The 20,601-nt window shown below is 41.8% G+C and overlaps 1 protein-coding gene across 9 annotated transcripts in view; it reads left to right on the top strand.

The window, feature by feature from the left end:
• The first annotated feature begins 600 nt into the window (after positions 1-600).
• srcin1a (SRC kinase signaling inhibitor 1a) overlaps positions 601-20,601 on the top strand; it is a 106,162-nt gene continuing 86,161 nt past the window's right edge. For 7 of the 9 annotated variants that reach the window (XR_003797867.1, XR_001966656.2, XM_018764605.2 and 4 more), the window contains exon 1: positions 4,188-4,613. Coding sequence is in view for 6 of the 9 variants with exons in the window: in XM_018764605.2 (XP_018620121.2) it covers positions 4,592-4,613 (22 nt within the window). In the remaining 3 variants the exon portion in view is untranslated. Of the gene's footprint in view, positions 624-4,187; positions 4,652-20,601 lie in introns of those variants that run through there. The other 2 variants (XM_018764609.2, XM_018764606.2) reach the window with 2 other exon arrangements.

Raw genomic sequence — 20,601 nt, forward strand, 5'->3', positions numbered from 1 at the left:
AACAGAAATAAGCCTCAGATGACAAGAAAACATGAGCAAATACAGCAAAAAAAAAAAAAAATTAGCCACCGATTCCAGTCACCCAGACAGTGAACCATCAAAGATGTTGAGGCCATGCATTCTGAGGTGAAATGAAGCTTTTCCTGAACCAAATAGCACTGTAGAGCATTTAGTTACTTTGCTGTCATTTTTATCCAAAGGAATTTGCAGTATTTGACCCGTTTATACAGCTGGGTGGTTTTTACACGAGCTGTTAGGAATAAGTATCTTGCTCAGGGGTAACAAATAAAAGGCAGGGATGATGGGGCTTGAACTGCCAAAACTCAGGTTACACATCCATGCGTTTTGCCCACCTGCCACTCAGCACGTTATTTCGGGAGTGAGTGTCCACACGTCCGTTAGATGGACAGTTAAAGACATGCACTGCATGATGCAGTGAAAAGAGACCATTATTACAATTACAGGCACTATTAGGTTCCCGCTCTTTGAACGTGAGCAGGTGGGCAGGAGGCGCTGGGTGTGGTCGCGCGCATCCGCGCTAAATGCCCGCGGAGAACAGCGACACGATGTGAAAACGGTTTAAACTAAAGGAGCCTTCGAGAGACGATGAAATCAGAACTGAGGTAAAAACCGGGGTGAATAGTGTAAAAAACGTTGTTTCAGGATCTAATTCTGTTAATTTAATCGTTTTATTTAATTAAGGATGTATCCTCGGCTGCTGGTTGGTTCGCGCGGAACAGCTCGCGAATACTATTCGGAATAGTGACGTTGCGCGTTACCTGTTAGTTACCAACTTCATTAAGTTTTACAAGTTCTAGTAAACTTCTGTCTGACCTGTTGCGAGGGGTTTTCATTTTGTTATGAACAAATGTTGCGTTTCCTAACAACCAGGGCACGAACGAGTTCTTTTGAGAAACCTAACTGTTTTTTGCCTCCTTCCTTGTCTGTGCTCGTGAGTGGAAAGGCCATTCCTCATGAAATTATAATATAAATTCAATCAGTTGTGGGGTGTCTATTGTTCATGTTACCTGCTTCGTTTATTCATTGCTTGTTGCAGTTTTTTTTTCCATAAAATTTACTGTGCTTTCTCATAACCACTTACTTAGCATCTGTGAAAGAAGAACTGAAGTTTAGGTTTGTGAAGTACAGGTTGAGCTGGAAGTGTGTAATGTAAATGTAAGGCTCCAGTGCTTTCCGGGCCCTCGGAGACACTCCACAAGGGTATTAAGCCTATCATCTTCTGGCATCCAAGTAATCTTCAGCTCAGTTTATCAAGTCTCTCATTTTAATACAGCTGTTAAAATGTTGCTCTCTTTTAATAGGACCTTGATATTCCCCCAATGAGCATTTTTTAAAAAATTTATTATTTTCTTTCCTACTGTTCCTGCAGCCTTCACTGTGACACTTTCTACTGATGTGTTAAATTTAAAAAGGGTGAATTCTTTAATTATCGGTGAGAGGCTGCCTTATACCTTTCTAAATTATGAGCACAGCTCTGCACCATCTGCACTTCCATTCATCGTAGCATGTGTTGTGGGAGAGCGTTGAATGGTGAATGAGAATCGAATGAATTTGTGATCATTTTCTCTCATTGCATCTTTATTCAAGGGCCTCGAAACAGGACTGCTGATGTCTGCTGTAGTTTACGCTGGGCATGGAAATTTTCTCCATGGGCTATTGTTTGAACCAAACTACATTCGCATAAAATAACAGAAGGGAGCGACTATGTTAGTAAGAGGTTGGTCTAAGAGACTGCTCTGTGAGATCTTATGATATTAAGCTGATTTAATTCTGGACAGTGGCTAGATTCCTGTCATTGTCTAAATGAGGGGTTAATACTGAAAAATATTTCCATGCGAGCTCCAATGTGAGACCTGGAACTAACTGGGCTGTATATTACAGTTAAGGGCACAGTTGTAGTTTATAGCTTATTGATTCATATGACGGTATGAAGACCAGTGTAGTAACTTTGAACAAGGTTTTAAATTTTGGCAACATAAACACCCAGTGGTATGCTGTAATTGGATCAAAGTCACTTTAGGTAAAAGTGGTGGGTAATTAGATAAACCATAACTAAAAAAATACAACATAACTCACTTTCATAGACATTATTGCAATAGAAATAGGCAGTCCTTTTCAACTGAGCATTGAACTTGCTTGCTGCTTAGGAAATAAAACCATTGTTGGGAAAACTGGACATTTTCTGGAGGCAATTGCCTGCCAGCACCCCCGCTATGTTTACAAAAGCAAATGGCAGGCCATGAGTTTTCTCTTGGGAACAAAGCACATGGGCATTAGGCAGCTGTTGCCAAAGTTGCAGTGGCCATGCATTATTTATCAGGCAGGTCATTAATAATCCTCTTCCTCCCCACCTTTTATCTCTGCATCCCATTTAGCGGTAACCCTCAGTTTTGTGATCCCTAGTTCTGGAGCTTCTGGACTACATCCATCAAATCAAAGATAAAACAAAAAATTATAGAAATTAAGATAAATTGTTGTCATAAGTTGTTTCAAGGATCAGTTGAGTGTTGGAATAACTGGATGCTATAAATAATTTTTTTACAGTAGATGTGTGCTGTTGGATCTTGCTGGACAACTCCCTATGCTCACTGCTACAGTAGATTAATTTTCCTTTGGATAAATGGTATAAGGGGCAGCTTGGTTTTCCACTCAATATGCCTTTCAGCTTCTAGCCTGCGGGTTCAGATGTGGGTTTGAATCTAATTCGGCCTGTGTCCAGTTTGCACGTTCTCCTGTGTCAGTGTGGGTTTCGCACTGGGTGCTCTATGTTTGTTCCTCCCACATTCCGAAGACATGTTTTAGTTGAATTAGTGAGTCTAAATTGCTTCTAGTGTATGTATGTATTTATAGGAGTCTGAGCGTACATTTACTCTGTGATGGACTGGTGTCCTGTCCAGGATGTATCCTGCTTCACATTCTATTATTCTAGGATAGGCTCTGGACCACCATCACCATTGGCCAAGCAGATATTGCTAATAGATAGATAAATGGAATTTAAATTTAAAGCACAAATGCTTCTTTAAAAATTCACTGACGCATGTATCATAAAAATGAGAATTTAGACAAACCAGTTGCTTAGTAAATCCAGTACCTTGGCTCAAGTTCTATGCATCAACGACAGGCACTAGACCACCATGATGCTACATTAATCGAGGAAATGAATGGCATAATAGTGGTAGTAGTGTACTGACTATGTTCAGTTTTTTTCAATGTTTGTATTTTATTCATCTAACCTTTTGATAAGGGCTGTGTCTTTTGTAGCTATTACAACAGTGGTCAGCTCACCTCAGTTGTCCAGGTTACGCCCTCATCTGGATCACACTACAGTTTTCAGATGGAATCACAGGTTCGCTGTGCCTCCAGTAATTGTGTGCTAGCTATCAGTGGTTTCCCTTGATGCTTGTGGTTTCTCTACTTCCTGTCCCTTATCTGTCCTCTGATACCTTCCTGTCAGTCCCCTTGAGCTGTCCTTGAACATACTGTGCCTCTTTGATTGGCAGCATCCCTTAGCTTGTCCCTTTGGTGAACCCTCAAATAAGTCTGTCCTTGAATACACAACTGTCTAGCAGTGTTGAGCATGGGGAATTAATACTTAGTATTATTATTATTGAGTGACATATCTAAGTGCTCAATTACTTAGTAATTAGTCAGGTTGAAAATGGATAATTTGAAGGGGGATTAGAATCTTGACAATTTAGAATTAGCTCAAGCTTTATTGAGAACAGCATACAGCTTTCCATTATTTATTTATTTATCATCTATGAGTTGATTATTCTTTCTCTTCATAGCAGCAGCTTTCTAGACATTTTCATTGTCAATGTAGCCAAACAACTCACCATCTAGCATATGACAAGCAGCCTAGTCAACCTCTGGGTCCCTTCACAAATCAGGGTGCTTCAAAGGAACCCACTTTCTCTTTGCAGTTCTGTAAACCTGGATGTCCTTGCTTCTAGTGGACCATTTCCCCACCCCTTCCCTACACATGTCCGTTTCCTCCTGCGGTGCTCACTGAGCAGGCAGCTGTTGTCCCTGGACTCCCCTTGATTATCCTAATAGCTTGCAGTGTACATGATATTCCACCTAGTCTTCGGCGATGCAGAGGTTCACTGTGCCTTTAAAAGAGGGAGCGTGTGGATGTGCGTGTGACAGAGAGAGAGGCAGAGAAAGGGAGGTAGAGAGAGCGGAATGAGAAAAGAACACGTTAATCTGTTATGAGCTAATTTTTTGCGTTCGTTCTTAGCTGTGCTGAGCATCCTTCCCTGCACAAGTGTGCTCGCACACCGGCAGGTCCTGAATGCTCAGACCCACACGCGCGCACCACACACTGGGGCTATCGGAGCACGGCTGGAACCGTGCCATCTTGCGAGGGAGAGCATCTCGACCTGGGGAGGAGAGAAAGAGGGAGAGAACAAGGGAAGGAGGACTGAGGACAGCAGGGAGCGAATAGAGAGGGCGGACAGCGCAAGAGCAGCACCACCGTCGTGTGAGCAGAGCAGAAGGGAGAGACCAGTGGGGAGTGGAAGGCACAGGAAGCACTGTTGCACGCACCACCAGCGGTCTGTGTTGCACAATGGGAAATGCACCATCCCAAGGCATGTCAACCGTATCTCCATGCATTCTTTTGTAGCAGGTATTTTTAATTTGCGTGTTTTCCAACTGCTGGATTTCAGTTTACCTGGGTGGGGGCTTCGGGGGTCTGTGTGTCATCGTTGGAATTAGAGGTTTGTGTTGTTCCTTCACACTCAGGCAATCAGGGGGGTGTGGTGGGAATCGGATGGTTCACGGGTGAGCGGGTCAAAGCAAGTCTGCCCGAGAGAGAGGAGAGGGAGGTTTGGCTTTTGTTTCGGGTGCACTTACAGGTGAGTTGCTGGGTGTAGCTTTGTTTAGCAGACCTCTGTGCTTAAAAACTCACAAACTTGGGACTGTGCAGGGGTTGGATTAAAGGTCGATGTGATAAATGGATGCCAAGGTGAGTAGAGCATGAGATCATAGGCCCTGGGAGGATTAGTTCACATGCATCCATACAGAAGAAAGGAATTACGTGAATTCTGTGGAACGAGGAATAATGTGATATCAAACTGCTAAGAAAAGCATCTTGGGAGATATGCATGAGCAGGTCCTCATAGCACTAAGCATTGCATGCAGGATATGTTTTTCGACACTTGCTCAGATCCAACCAAAGTGCCCTGAACACAAAGGGGAAGGAGAAGCTGAAATGCAAACAGAGAGGCTGGTAAAGTTCTTGTGAGAGAGGTGGGGGAGGGCAGGAGTAGAAGGCACAGTGATTCTCATATGAAGTAAGTGAAAGAGTCATGCCTGAGATAGCAGAAGGCAAGACAGCTAATTTGGGCTGATTAGGGACTTAGGGTCCCCTGACAGTCACCCCAAAGTGGAGATTCAGTTTTTGCTTTATCCAGATATGGTGGCTTCCTCTCCTTTCGCAGTCTTAGCCGGCTTGTTGCCCAGGGATGGGCTGGTTGCTACGGAGAAATTCGCTGGAGATGAAGGATACGAGAGAGGGGAGGAGGGGGCTGGGGGGAGGGGGAGTTCTCTGAAGCAGGGAGGTGATGGAAGGTGAAAATGTGAAAGGTTACTCATAGCTGCGTGTGTCTTTTTAAAGCACAGTAGCAGAGGTGTAGTGGAATTATGCACGATAACAAAAAGGGAAGAAGGGAGGGGACTGGAAGGGGAGGAGCATGGAGAAAAGGAGGAAACCTTGATCGGTAAGACAAGGGAGGTCATACTGTACGAGTGAGCACAGTGTTGTTGCGCGGGCATGGAAGAGAAATGTCAAGTGAAGTGTGGACGAGACCCGAACTTGCCATCACTCAGGAAGAATGAGCAAAGTCTTTTACACTCGTAACCCTGATTTCATGAAAGCATAAAGCCTTTGAAGTTTTCGCTGCTTAAGAGATGCAGAGCTCATCAGTTTAGGCCCTGAAGGGGAGCTGCAGCTTCCGTTTATGTGGTGTATAAAACCTGTGCTTAAGGATGTAATCATAACGAAATGAGTATGACAGTGCTTCCGCTGAGGCCCATTCATGTTTGTCTGCAGCTTCTGGACCCCGAACAACTGAATTCGCCACCCAGGTTGTAGCACAGCTGGCTCATTGTCTCAGTTTAACAGGATTCTTACAAGGAACTTGACCTACGACCCAAACCCCTTTGTCTCATCTTCTCACTGGGGAGAAATTCTTTAATAGCTTTAATTGCATGGTGACCCAACATGAATTGCAGTTAAGGTGCATTGACTTTGACCCTCATCATTACTTATGGTCTTATGGAGACAATACACTTCTCAAGAATGAAAAGCTGGATGGATGGGAAAACCTTTCAACCTCCCCTCCCAGTTCCTGTTCTCAGTGGTTTGCAGGAAGCTGCATAAACTGCAATCAGGCAGTTATGCAGACTGCTTTTAGTAATTATCTTGACTTAACACGTCTCCACACAATTTCTGTGGGTTTGGTGTTTCTTGGGTCAACAGAAATATCCCAACACAGTAGAGATATCAGCTTCAAGCACAGTAATAAGCCTCTTTATGGTGATTTAAAGTTGGTGCCATCAATCAGAGCGCGAGCTGAAAACTGGCTTCTTTGGGCTATGAATCATCTCGCCAAACCCAGCCAATGCAGTGATGGCGTGTGTGAATGTGTCACCATAAGTGAAAAATACAATTTGATGGCAGCATTGAAAAAAGGTAAAGACTTGGATTAGATGAAGATGTTCACATTATTTCAAGGAGGAAAGAACGGATTGTTGGAAGAAAAATATGTGTCTCTATATGTGGCGGGGGATTATTCTAGCAAAGTGTCATTTCATTGTATTGATGATTAATAACAGGACATCAAGCTAAGAAATGGAAATATCGGCAAGATTAATGAAATGAATGAGGGGAGCGAACATGGTTTGAAACGTGGTCTGCAGTGAATTCTTTTGTAATTGAAAGAATCAGTTTTACGGAAAGGATTTGTGTGTGTCCCACCTGTCTGAGCAATGCAAGCCCACAGGCTTCCCAGTGTGTAGCATATGTGTGTTTCATAGACAAAGCATTCATCAGCAGTATGATGAAGCCATGGATGTGAAAACATTTCTCCATTTTATTTTCTGCTGTTGACTGGGCTAGGTCCTTTGAGAAGTTTCTTTGTAATTATTAAGGAATAAGAGAAATTATGGAGGATGTCTGGTGGAATTTGATTATGCACATGCATGTGGAAGCCTCTGCATTTAGGTGTATGATTATTTGTATGCTAGGTTTGTGTCTCCATGTGTGTCTATGAGCATGTCTCTGTGACAGCTTTTGTATGCCCATTTTTAAAAACATTTGTAGCACAACTTGGATCACCTGAAATGTGAAAAACTTGCTACACGTATTCTGTGCTGTGATTACTTATTAATGATGATGTTATATATAGGGGTGTATTGTTTAAATTATTAATCTTTTAATTGGCTGGATGTTGCAAGGTTTATGTGGAGTAACACAAAGCAAGAGACATGCAGGCATACAAGCTGTGGACAGGACAAATTGAGTGAAAAATAATTTCTGCCCTTTTAATCTCAGAGAAGTCTTGTGGTAGCAGAGGAATGGATAGTAGCGGTGTTGTGAGAGGATTGTCAAACAACCAGGTATTATTTTTACTTGTGTTTTTCTGTGTGCGCACTGCTTGTGATGTTGCTTCACTTTAGGACAAGCCTTAAGCTGTTCAGCCACCTGACACCAGGCAGCCCACGCAGGTGTGTTGGATATTAATGGAGGGTTCTTTAATGTGGACAAAGACTGATGACACTGCAGATCAGTGGAGGGAGTTTATTCCTGGAGCTTTCAATCGAAGTAGCGTTGATCTGTTTTCTGAAGTCCTGTCTCCCTTCCCTGTATCCAGATTCAGCTGAGGAGCGGTTCTAGGATGTCTTCATCTTCCATCTGCAGCCATTAACCTCTCCTCCTGCTCCATTCTTTGAGTCTTACTCACAGTATAGACTAAGGAGGCACGCTGGCTTCGCAGGTGTCAGCAGATATTTTATGGGAATGCTATAAATAATATTTGTTTTGGTATTATTTTTGTATGATGCAACACTACTGGTTTCTGTTTGCAAGGAATTTTCTCAGTTTGGAGTCTTTATGTTTTGGACCAGTGTCTGTGCTCTAGTTATGTCAACTCTGCGGAGTTAGCAGTGACGTCTCTGTATGTCAGACAAAAAAAGATTGGTGTGTGTGTATGTGTGTGTGTGTGTGTGTGTGTGTGTGTGTGTGTGTATATATATATATGGAAAATTTAATAAGTCTTGTTATCTTGGTAATGTTTTCAAATATTCAGGGAATGTGTGATGGATAAAGAGGTTTCAGAGTTGTCAGTCATTGGAAGCACCTGTGCCTTGATAGAATTCTGTTAATATTATTTGTGCTTGTTTATGTATGTGTGTTTTAATATACCCTGTGCTTTTTCTTGCTTCCGGAAGTTACGTATGTGTCAGCACAATAGCTTGAGGCCTGTCTCCTTCAGTGACATCTATGTCTTTATTTTGTCTGTTCTTTCAAATTTGTCATACAATAGCTTAATGGTAGCTGTTAATTTTGTATATGTGAGCGGGGACAGATTCACTGTCATGCCTGGCCCTGAGTAATGACCCTCAGACTGTCTCTGTGCCTCAGTAGACCCCCAGACCCCACTTGGCCAGTGTGTTTATATTATATAGTGTGGCTTGAGTTTCCAGCAAGCTATTGAGCTGCTGAGGACCAAGTCACAAAGAAGTCAGAGTCTCCTCAGGTCCAGTCAGGACTGGGACGAAACGTGCACAGAATATGTTGTGAAATGGGAGGGATCATAGGTGTGGTGGGAGTGGAAACTGAAACTGTATTTACCTTACTTCTTTCTTATGCTTTTTTAATTTTTTTTTTCCTTACTTAGCGAAGCCCAGACGTGAAGTGGCGTTGTGGTCAGGCATTGTCTGTGTAGCGCGTGACGATGGACTACGGTGACTTGACCTGGTGCTTGAGGTTGATGGCCTGTGCTACCCTGAGTGATGCTGCAGTCGTGTGTGTACAATAATGTGTGATGTTGCAGAAGTCTGCAGAGATCACTGCTTGACCTGACATGATACTACAGGGCTATATGAGAATCCTTCATAGTAACAAAAGTTTGTTCTTTTCTCATTAACTCATAAAATGTGGAGGTCAGATCCACAGTGGAATCCTGAGCTTCACCAATGCCTTTCTTTGTGTTACATGTGGGTATTGACTGTTACCAGGACAATGACACAGCCATAGAGCAAGGAGTAGAGGTTGAACCTATGGTAATTAACTCACCGATTACTTTATTTCTTTCCCCATCTCATCTAGCATTTTTTGTACCTGTCTCAACTTATTTAGTTCTGAAGTATTCTTTGGGAAACAATGCTTTTTTTAACTGAAAAAAATGGTTTTAAGCACATTAATTGATGCCACTGATTATGCAGTTGACACAAAACTACTAAAACTGGTCTTGTTTTTATTACAGTTTAATGTCCAGAATATTTAATTTTCAATTTAGTAATTGTAGAAGTATGTTATTTATGCCTGTGTTCTTATAAAATCCCTGTCCAGATAAATGACTGCATTTTAAATGTGCTGAATTTTTCAGTTAATTAATGCTTTGCATGCTTCAAAAAGGAATATTTTCTTTTCACATCTTGTTACATTTGAAACTATAATATTATCAATTTTTCCATCATGCCAGGATCAGCATAACATAGAGTAACTTGTAGGGCAGCACTATCACATAACCTGTATAAATTCCTATGATTTAAGTGTCCCCAATAAAAACATTGTTCTAGAAACAAAATAAAATCCCAAGTGTGAAATTAAAGGATGGGAGTATAGCTAGCTGCAGTGTTATTGCCATCCTTCTCTCACAGGACAATTAGCGGTGTGAATTTCATCAGTCATCAACACCCATCCCCGGAGATATTGGTGTGAGTGAACCCCTGTGGACAGTGCCCCAAGTTGTCATAACTGAAATGGGTCGTGTGAGCTTGCAGCACAAACCCCTGCCCTTCTCATCATAGCAATGTAGGAACTAGCAGTGCCCGTCGCTTTGGGGCATCTTGCCATTACCGAGCACCCCAGCCTCTCTCTCCTCTGGATGTCCGTCCGTCTCTCTAACCCTGCTGTCTGTGGTAACTGAAATAGAAACATGCTCTGAGCTGGTCAGCAAATGCAGTACGTTTTTGTTTCTTTGAAATGGGTCAGGTAAGCCTTGCAGTGAACATGCTCTGAATTCCGACTTCAGCGCCTATATGTTGGGGTATGGTTTGGCTATACAAAATTCTTGGCTATTTTTCTAGAATTATGGTAGTATTGTGCTGAATCTTGTTGAGTTTAGCATCAGAGGGTAGAAGTGAGTCTAGTAACTGAATGTCCTCCTGCACTGGTGGCTTTTACAGTAGGTCTTAACTGTGAAGAAATATGCTCTACTTTGCTGTGTTGTTCAAGATTAATGATTGTTGTCAGATTCCACAAGATGGTGATATTTGTAGGGCAGCTTGTACAGGTTGTGCCTTTCATTCAAAGTAATAGCACCTCATAACTTGTTCTGATTGTAAGACCTAACACATGTTCTTACTCTACTAGTATATAAGTGTGAAGTGTGACGTGACTTATTCGTACACCTTCTTACTGCACTGAGACATGGTCAAGTGTGAGGGCTGAGTCAGCTGACAATACCCATTGCTAGATTAGTGGGTTCTTGGAAGTAAGGTAAAATATGTTGTATGTATCTTACGTAGTGCAAGTTGGGGGTATTTCATGGTAATGAGGGAACCAGAACAACCAAGTGAGGTTATGGACTCCTGACCAAACACTGCACTGATGCCCATGTCTATCTCTGAGACAAACTCCCTATCTTCCATCATCATCATCATCATCACAAGGATTCTGGAAGTGGGTCATTAAAGCATGACAGATGGGTACAAATACCTATATAGAAACAGTTTCCAAGGCGGGTGAGAGGAAGGCTATAGCAGGGTGAAACGGTGAGCCTTGCACCTCCCGCCTCTGTTTGACAGCCCCTTCTGTTCCACCCATCCGTATGTGGCTTTTATTCTACGAGAAGGGAGCGGGGCAACAGCTGGAGAATGCAAAGCAGTCGAGTGGCCCCGTGATACATGAGAGATGCTTCTGTTCTGATTGCATCTCAATAGCCTCTGTATCCTTGTGGGCAGCTGCTAAGTTATTGAACTGTAGACAAAGATGTATTCTTTTGTAAGTGGCCACATAGAATCACTGGGAAGAATGTTGCAACCTTATTATTTTTATTGTTGTTGTTGTTGTTGTTGTTGTTGTTGTTGTTGTTGTTGTTGTTGTTTGTATTCCAGAAGAGCCTTTGTAAATATACATTCTTTGTTGTTCCCCATTTATTAGTTTAATCAAACTTTGTAATTCAGATTTGCAGTTACAACTTGGAAGTGACTGCGGTACACTGGTGTCCCACGTAGGGTATACCCTGTCAAGCCGAGCACCCTGTGTTTCCAGGCTAGACTTTGGACCACAGAAACCCTGAACTGGACAAGTGCTTATAAATAAAAAGAGAGTGAGTTGCAAGGGACGGGGTTGACTGCACTAAAATATGTTTATTGAAATAAGCAGAAAAAACATTACAGACATGAATCTAGGAAAGTGTACAGAGTATTGTTTCTCTAAGTCTCAATAGTTAAGGGTGGGTTAGGGTTTGGCAGAACTTACTGTACAACATCTGTAAACTTGACTATAGATGGATCGTAATACAAAAGCTGCCTCTAAGAAAACATGCATTTCAGTCGCTTCGAAAATGTTTTCTCTATTAAAATGCATATTCACCCAAAATTATGGCCAGTGTTGCTCAATTAAAAATATTAAACTGTATATTGCATACTGTAAATGTATACTGTATATTGCATATTAATTACAGGAAGATGGAAACTGAAGAACAAACCAGAACATGTATAACGAAATATGCGTGTCTGACATGAGCCAATAGTGTTTGCAAGATAAATCGACAGACGGAGATGAGGGTTAAACAGTCAGCAGTTTTGCAGAAGGCATGCTGCGGAACTGTAACAGTTACATACACTGTAAATGTGTCATTGATCACCATGTTATAATGAGAGATTAAATACTCTTAGCTGGCTGATTGACATTCATAGAATGATGCCACTTGTACAGCTCAGTGTGTTCCTTTCCGGTGGAAAGATGCAAACTGTGTAATGTACAAAAAACACTTGTGGGTTTGTTAAACAGTTCCTGTGCTGAGGCAGTGGCACTGGAATCCTGTCCTAAAGCACGGAAACAAACTGTAATGAATTTAACATAATGTGAAAATAAAATGGTTAACATAGATGCTAAAAACTGTGAAGTGCTGTATTTTTAGAAAGACATTCCTTGACAGGTCTGAATTAAGGGTGCGTTGTCTGTCAGAGTAGAATGTAAGAGGGAATTCAGCACCTTGAAAACAGGTAATAAATGAAAGTTTTATTTGAAATGCAGCCTGAGCTGTGCCATTGTATGCAATAACAGATAACAGTTGGCACGATCCTTTCAGGGTTTAAACATTTCTGAAAAATTTACACGTCTTTAAATATTACTGCTTGAGCCGTTCCTTCAGGTTTCTCTTTTTCTGCCGCAGTTATTTTTCTCAGGTGTTATTTATTTTACAAGTAACACATCATATTAATAGATTTTAGCAGAATCAAACATGTTACCATATTAGCAGGTTACAAATGAAGACGCATGTAAACAGTGCCGGTGAAGATTTTTTCTCATGTATGAAATAACTGCATACTTTATACTATTCTGAACTGTATATTTTAGATTTTAAGCTAAAATATGTGGCCAAGGGTAGAGTAGAGATGATGGATGGAGGGTTCACATTGCCCTATTGCGGTGTACTGTTAAAGCAAAGAGGAGCAGTGTGTGATCTCCACCTCTCCCGTCCCTTCTCACCTCCTGACAGTGGCAGACTGGCCTCTCGGTTCAGCGTGCCGCTCTCTCTGTGCGCTCTGCAGGGGGAGCGACACTGCTGCGTGCAGCAGATGCATCTGAAACATGCTTCCTTTCCAGGTTGGGGCATGTATTACCCGGACATCCTCAGCATGCAGGTTTTGAAGAGGACAACAAAGTCATACTAATTATCATCACAAAAATGAAATAAAACAAAGGTCTGTTTCTTATTGAACTGCATGACAGGAGCTGGTAGAACCAATTCTTGCTGGTAGCACTGGAGATATGAGGAGGAATTCTGTTGGTCAGATTTCCATCCTACTGTCCAGCTATAGAGACCTTGACAAAGGCATGAGCAGATGCTGTTTCTGCTACTGTTAGCTTCAAAAAATATTTTTGATGGTCTTTTTCAGTTTACTACTTTTGAACCATTAGACTTGCTCAGTGACTTTTACTAGTCAGAAGTGCAATTGTTAAGGTTACTGCAATAAGTCGTCTTCTTCTAAAATCAGAAAGACATAATGAAGGAGGCATAGAGGGCGGGGAGAGTGTGTGTATTTCTGCTGCAGTGTGACCAGGTGAGATACAGGGGTTTTCTAGTAGCAGCTTATCCGTGAGCAGAAGCTCCTCCTGCTGTTTGACCTTCCCCAAGTACGCATGGTAAACTGGTGCAATGAGAATGGCTCCTTTCAGCCAATCAGGATGGTGATGGGCGTGAACCATGTCAGGGCTTCGGCCAATAACGTCTGCAGCAACCCATACAGTATTTTGGAGAATGGCTCCCTCCCACTGCCTGCTTCATTCTGCAGTTACTAGGAGACAGAAATCCTGTCATGCTGCCTTTGTTGGCATGGGGGAAAGGGGACAAGGTTTTGTTGATCAGTCAAGGAATAAATGATGGGGGATGTAGTGGGGAGCGCTGTTGTCGGTCGCACAGCAGGGGTCCTGAGTGTGACCGGCTCCTACACGTGCAGCACTTGTGGCGTGGCCTTTACCATCGCAATCCAATTACAACCTGCAAAACACGTCTCTGCTCGCGCTGCGCTTTCAAGCGTTCGTTTCATATGGGCGCTCTCCCTAAAATAACATTCCCTCCTCAGAATCATCAACACTATAATATGGTGTAGGAGAGAGGCTTGGCAAACCTATTGCTGCATCGGAGCTCGCTTTTATATCTGTCTGCGCAACATGTTACCTCCGAGAGGTGCTTGATCCTTTGTCACCTTTTGTGAAGCAATCAAGTTAACATTGGCCCTCTTCAAATTTTAGAAATAAATCACTCCAAGTACAGAAACCAACCATGTATACTAGCCTCTTTGAAAGCCGTTGGAGAAGCTGATGGCTTTATTTTATTTTAAGAAGGTTTTATTATTTCAGTGTTATACACTGGCAGTAGATTGTATGTTAAAGGCATAAACTTGTGATGAAGAGGTTGCCTACCTTATGACTAGGAGATGCCACACTGTGGTACCCCTAAGTTAGGGCCTTAATGTAGATTGTTGCTTTTCTTGGTTTTGCAATGAAATAACACTCAACATGCATAGCACAATAAGAAAAAATGACATTTAAATAGTTTGGGAGAGAAGTACCAGACTGCTGCTTGCCCCTGATGGCAGCCTCGTCACATTATTTTAAAATCCCACATACCTTAACACTCCTGCAAATGCTGCACACGGCACTCCGCCCCCGTCCAACCACCTCTTCAGTCAGACGTGTCCCAGTGGGGGGCTCAGCAACCTCAATAAACAGCAGGTGTGATCACTCCAGCAGTGTCCAAGCCAAAGCAGAGTACATCAAGCATTCCTCTGCAGCCGTTGGCTCAAGCTACTATTTTAAACTACTGAATGAAGTACAATGGCAAACCCCAGAAAGACATCTTAATAATCTGGACAGCGTGTTGACAGGGGACAGTGTACGGTAAAATGAATTTCCTAAATGAGTCAGGAGAGAGGAGAAAAATGTATTGTGTGCTTAATGAACCCTACTTTTTTGTCATTTTAATATTTTGAGGAGCAGATACGATGGAAGGAGGGGCGAGGGGCTTTGGCAAAGCTAATGAAGACGTTGTCTTCCTCTGATGAATGTGTCCCCCTGAGTCTCTGCGACAGGACGTTTTCCATATTTATTCGTGTTGGACAGGAATCAAAGTGCAGCGTCCGCCTGACAGATGCACAGGCAGAGCAGTCTTCTCGTGTTTGTCAATCGGCGAGCCGCACGTCTCGATCAAAGCAGATCCTAAGCGACAGGGAAGTTCTGTCACTGTGTTCAAGGAGTTTGAGCTGCTGCGGTTCCCCCAGTCAACAACCCCCCACGTTCTGGCAATCTGCTCCAGCTCTGTGCCGTGTCCGACTGCATGAGCTGCACTTTTTTCCTACCTGTATACAAATACTCTATATATAATTTTCTTTTCGCTTTTAGGCGCACTTACCAGTGGAAGGTGTAAAGCTTGAGATATTGTTTAAGAATGGAATTACTGGCATAAAGCTCTCATAGGAAAAGTCTGTATTTATACTTTTTCAGTAAACACATTTTTTGTTGATGAAATTGCAGTAGAAGTGTTCTTATAAGGGATTGTATTATATTTTAGAAAATTACTCTGGCCTTTCAACAGATTTATTGCTTTCAGTGTTTTTATAAGTTAAAACAGAATTTCTGGACAGTAGCAGATGTATTACAAAAAAAACATTAACTGAATATTGGCGAGCTCGGTGAAGTTGATTTAAGGTGCTTTATTGTTTGATATTCACTGATTAGTTTTTTTGTAAATTGTATGAATTATGTGCATTTTTTTTTTTTTGTTGATGAGATATAAAACTCACACACACACTTTCAGAACCGCTTGTCCCATACGGGGTCGCGGGGAACCGGAGCCTACCTGGCAACACAGGGCGTAAGGCCAGAGGGGGAGGGGACACACCCAGGACGGGACGCCAGTCCGTCGCAAGGCACCCCAAGCGGGACTCGAACCCCAGACCCACCGGAGAGGAGGACTGTGGTCCAACCCACTGCGCCACCACACCCCCGATATAAAACTCATTTTTTTTCTTTACAATATTAACACAAGTGATGTAATTTAAGGCAGGTCTTATCCACCACTTGTATGTCCATTGCCTGCATTTTTCAGTGGATTTCTTCCATGACTCTAAACGACGTACCTGAGGAACAGTTGGGGAACGGTGATATGGAATTGTGCTTTTCGATGGCTGCTGGTTTCCATTTGAATTTGACCTTGAATTTCTTTGTTGCATAAAAGGATAAATAAGTTGCAGTGACCAACTAAAGTCCATCGTTGGGCAAATGAATCTGGCCTTTGAACCATGTTTGTTTGTTTAAAAGTTATTTACTTTGTAATTTTGTTATAATTTTAGCATTAAAATAATACTGAATAAAATGATTTAATTAGCAAATTGTTTTACCTGGACTATAAATTATAAAGCTTGAAGCAGGCAATGTTTGAGCAGTGCACCTTTTGACACTACCAAAATAATTACTATTGTTTTTTTATATGCCACTGTTTTAGCAAAATTTACATATTTTAATTATACTTTATATGAATGAATGTCATGTTATGAACTAAATCTATGGTCATTCTTTTGTTGTTTTTGAGCAATACAAATTTCAGATAGGATAAACAATGCAAAACAAACAGCAGATTATAACAAATAGGGGAGGAACATGCAAATCATTGTTATTATACTTACCAAAAAAGATACATGAAAAGGATAATACAATCAATAACCAGAAATTTTGCAATGCTGTTGTCATTAAATTACTTTTGCATTTTTTCATAGAACAGATGCTTTTCTCGAGAGCAACACACAACTCTGTAAACAAAAGTGCGTTTTACAACAGACTAACATGTGTACATACACACACACTGTAATACCAGTACATTGGTTTGAATGGAATAAATGAATGATAAAAAATACAGTAAACAAAACATACTTGCCAGGATCACTGTTATGGTCTACTACTGTATTCTAAAACAATTCTCACATAAAACCAGAAAGCTGCTTTTGGGTTACAAGATAGGAAAAGTGAGAGGAGGGCTGTTGTCTGTGAGAGACGTAGGTTCCTACCCCATCTGGATAGGTCATTGCTGGGTCACCAATTGTGCACTATCACTCTGTCTCCCCTGTGCTGCATGACAGGGTCATCCAAGGGTTCGGACCAAGCTTGTCAATATGCAAAACCAGCTCATGTTTGAAGTGGTAATTGTGAACTTTCTGCTGAGTGCAGATTGTGCTGAGAGCGGTTGGTGTGCAGCCTACTACAAGAAGGGAGGAGCCGGTCCGGAGATTAGGATGCATTGCAACCTTGCGATTACAATTGAAGAGTGAACAAAGCAGGTTTTTTACACATTGCTTTAACTTGGTGCTGCTTATTCTGCAAATCCTTGTAAAGCAAGATGCTTGAAGGATAAATTATGCAGCTCCTATAGGAGTCGCTGGGCTGGAACTCTTTGACTGTTGCATCCCGTAGTGTGACAGTCAGGCGTATCTGAATAAAGTAGGAAGTGTGTGCGACGTACACGAAACTGCATCTGAGCCACGCCTAGAAAACTGGTGCCGTGACTTGGACACACAGTGAAACAGCAGAGGTAAATCTCTCCATTTAATGGTAGAGCACTGTTATGTTCAGTCAGCTCATGTGAAATCACTCCATGGAAAATGTAACCCCTTGAATCAAAACAGAATGAGTCTTTCAGGATTTTAGAACTGAACTGCATAAACTGTATGTTCATAACCTGTTGCCTTCTAACCAGCTGAAGCCCAAAAAACCAGATTTTGTAGTAGCAGCATCATTGAAAATGACTGGTGCCCTGTGATTTTATTACTACAGGGTTTTCAGGCCAAACTTACCTTAGTTTTCTCAATACAAGTCAATAATGGACATACTGAATTTTCTAAGTTAGAGACAGCGAGTCTTAGTTCTTACAGACCTTACAGTATGCTAGATTTTGTTCACGGTGAGCTCTTAATTACTCAACCATGACAGTGATTTTGATTTAATACATTACACAAGTCAAAATATGTTCAACTGAATCTGTGTGTTGACAACTCACCAGTGTTTTTAGTTAAGTCTAGCCTTAGCCCTGTGTGGAGCCCATCTTTGTGGTTTTATACAGGTGCCCCACAATTCAGATTAATTGGCGGTTTAATATGACATGTATTGTGTGACAGCGCGAGTGAGTATAGGCAGTGCAGGTATGTCCGAGGGCCTTGTAGGAGGCTGGAGTCCTCCCGCTGTTCATCTTCCTGTTTGGCTGTGGGTCACTGTGACACCGTCTGGATCACGACACTTATGAATTAATTTATGAATTGAATCGGGCTTTAATGATGACCAAGAAATGACTCATTTGAAAGTCATCATTGGATTTCAAATACGCAACCCTATGCTTTTAAAAATTTGCATTGATCATCTGCCATAAGTAAGGCGAGTATCATGGGTTTGTGTGCCTTTCGGTCACATTCTTCTCCATCTGTCAGTGCCCCAGGAGAAGTGTGTCTGTGAAGTCAGCCCACTTTCTCTGTGCTGGTGATCCCTGAGGCATCAAGTTCTCAGGTAACTACAAGTCTACCATGCAGGGGAAATAAATAGTGTAACTGCGAAACACCGGTGACCTCAGTGCAGGATGGGGGTTGATCATGAATCTGTTCTCCAGAACCAATTTCATGAACTTCGATGTATGCGTCATCTCCTATAAAGTGTTTATTATTGTATTACTCAAATATAATGTGAACCCAAGACAAGTACTCGTTTATCATGTCTCAGAAATCTGTAAAAACAGCAGCAAAGCAAGAGAGGAAAACATTGGTTGTATGTTTGCATCTGTGTTGGGCTTCGATGAGAAACGACTGAAAGTGTAATGTCAGAGAAATGTATTTTAAAGAGCAACATAGTAAGCCTAAATGACAGTGCATGGCAGTTTGAGCGTTCATAGCATAAGTAGGTTTGATAAACATCTGATTGAGCTGGAAGGATCAGAAACCTTGCCAAGTACTCTTCTGCATCAGATGAAGAAGGGGTGTGCAGAACAGCTGTCTGCAGACAGAAAGATAGGCAGGAATAAAGAATGGCATTCAGCACATAAATGCCCCGACCCCCACATAGATGCTTATGCACAGTGGCACAGCAAGTAGCGCTACTGTCTCACAGCGCCTGGGTGGTGCGAGAGGATATGGGTTCGATCCCTGCTCAGTCTACGTGGAGATTGCGTGTTCTCCCCATGTCTGTGTGGGTTTCCTCCCACAGTCTAAAGACATGCTGTTCAGGTTCACCCGTAGTGTGTGAGTGACAAAGAGAGTGTGTTCCACTGATGTATGGATGAGTGACCCAGTGTAAGTAGTGTATCTAGCAGTGTAAGTCACTGTGGTGAATAAGGTGTATGAGCTCATAATGCTAGTTTTGAATTTTTGCAAATATTTTTCATAGCTTTTATAAATCTATTTTTTAATTTTTAATTCAATTCACTCCCACTATGTTTACAGCCTGTGTCTTAACTGTTGGTAACCAGTAGCAAAATAATGAATGTTCCACATGCTTGTGGGATGAATTGGTCAGCTATCAAGACTGAATAGGATATGAGAGATTTTTACAGAATATAACCCACAAATAAATGAAAGTGCATCAGTACTTTGTTATCTTATTTGGCTTTGAATTAATGGCAAAAGTTACTTTGGATTTGCATACAAAATGGATATGAACAGACTTTGTCATAGGTGTGTTCATAGGATTAGGAGTCTTGTCTAAATATTTGAAAATGCAAGCGACTGAGGCAGAAGGTCGAAAATTATTCAGTCAGTTGTTCAAGTGGTCTAGTTGTCCTTCCTACTGTGTATCATGGAGCATTGTCCATATAGATTTACAGCATGGTCAGTCAAGCCAAGTTACTTGTAGTTGGTTCTTAAGACCCTCAGCAGTGTTCCCCTCTATTCCATGCTCAGTGTTTCGAACAAACTTTGCTTCACTGCAAGTCCACCGTTGTTTTGCTCTCTGCAGAACTCCCACCGGCGGTACTGCTGCTGTACCTGGTGGACAGCCTCTCGCTCCCTCCTGGTCTGGCAGGCTCCTGTCCACAGGCAGTGACGTGGCAACGTTTACACAGGAGTTTGCGTTGTGTGTTGAGATGGTTAATTCAGCTGCAGTTTTCATAGGCAATGCTAAAATGACACCTTGGCATCGCACCATTCGTCTGTTAAACCCCAAGGAACTGACACGTGAAACATATCTGATGTTTTTTTTTTTTTTTTTTTTTTTTGTTATTTATTCATCTATTTGTTTTTTTAATTCATTCATCATTCTATTTATTAAGTAGCTTGATTGCCATTCATACAAGGAGATTTACAGTGCTGCCTCTGTATAAAGTTGGATATTGTGCTTCAGCACTTTTTAGATTAAATGTCTTCTCAAAGGTAATAGAGCAAAGCCCATTCTTAATCTGTAAATAGCATGCTGCCCCCCTGCGTCCCTTCAATGGCGGCCGTAACCTTGCAGGATTCCTCTGCGAGGTGGGGACTGGAGAATCACGTCAGCCTTTCGGAGACATTATCATAATAGCATGATGATGCTTCCATTTTTGCATGTAATGAGACAAATTTTGATGGCAGCAAAAGAGGCAGAGAATAAATATG

Source organism: Scleropages formosus, chromosome 8 (assembly GCF_900964775.1).
Source record: "Scleropages formosus chromosome 8, fSclFor1.1, whole genome shotgun sequence".
NCBI lineage: Eukaryota > Metazoa > Chordata > Actinopteri > Osteoglossiformes > Osteoglossidae > Scleropages > Scleropages formosus.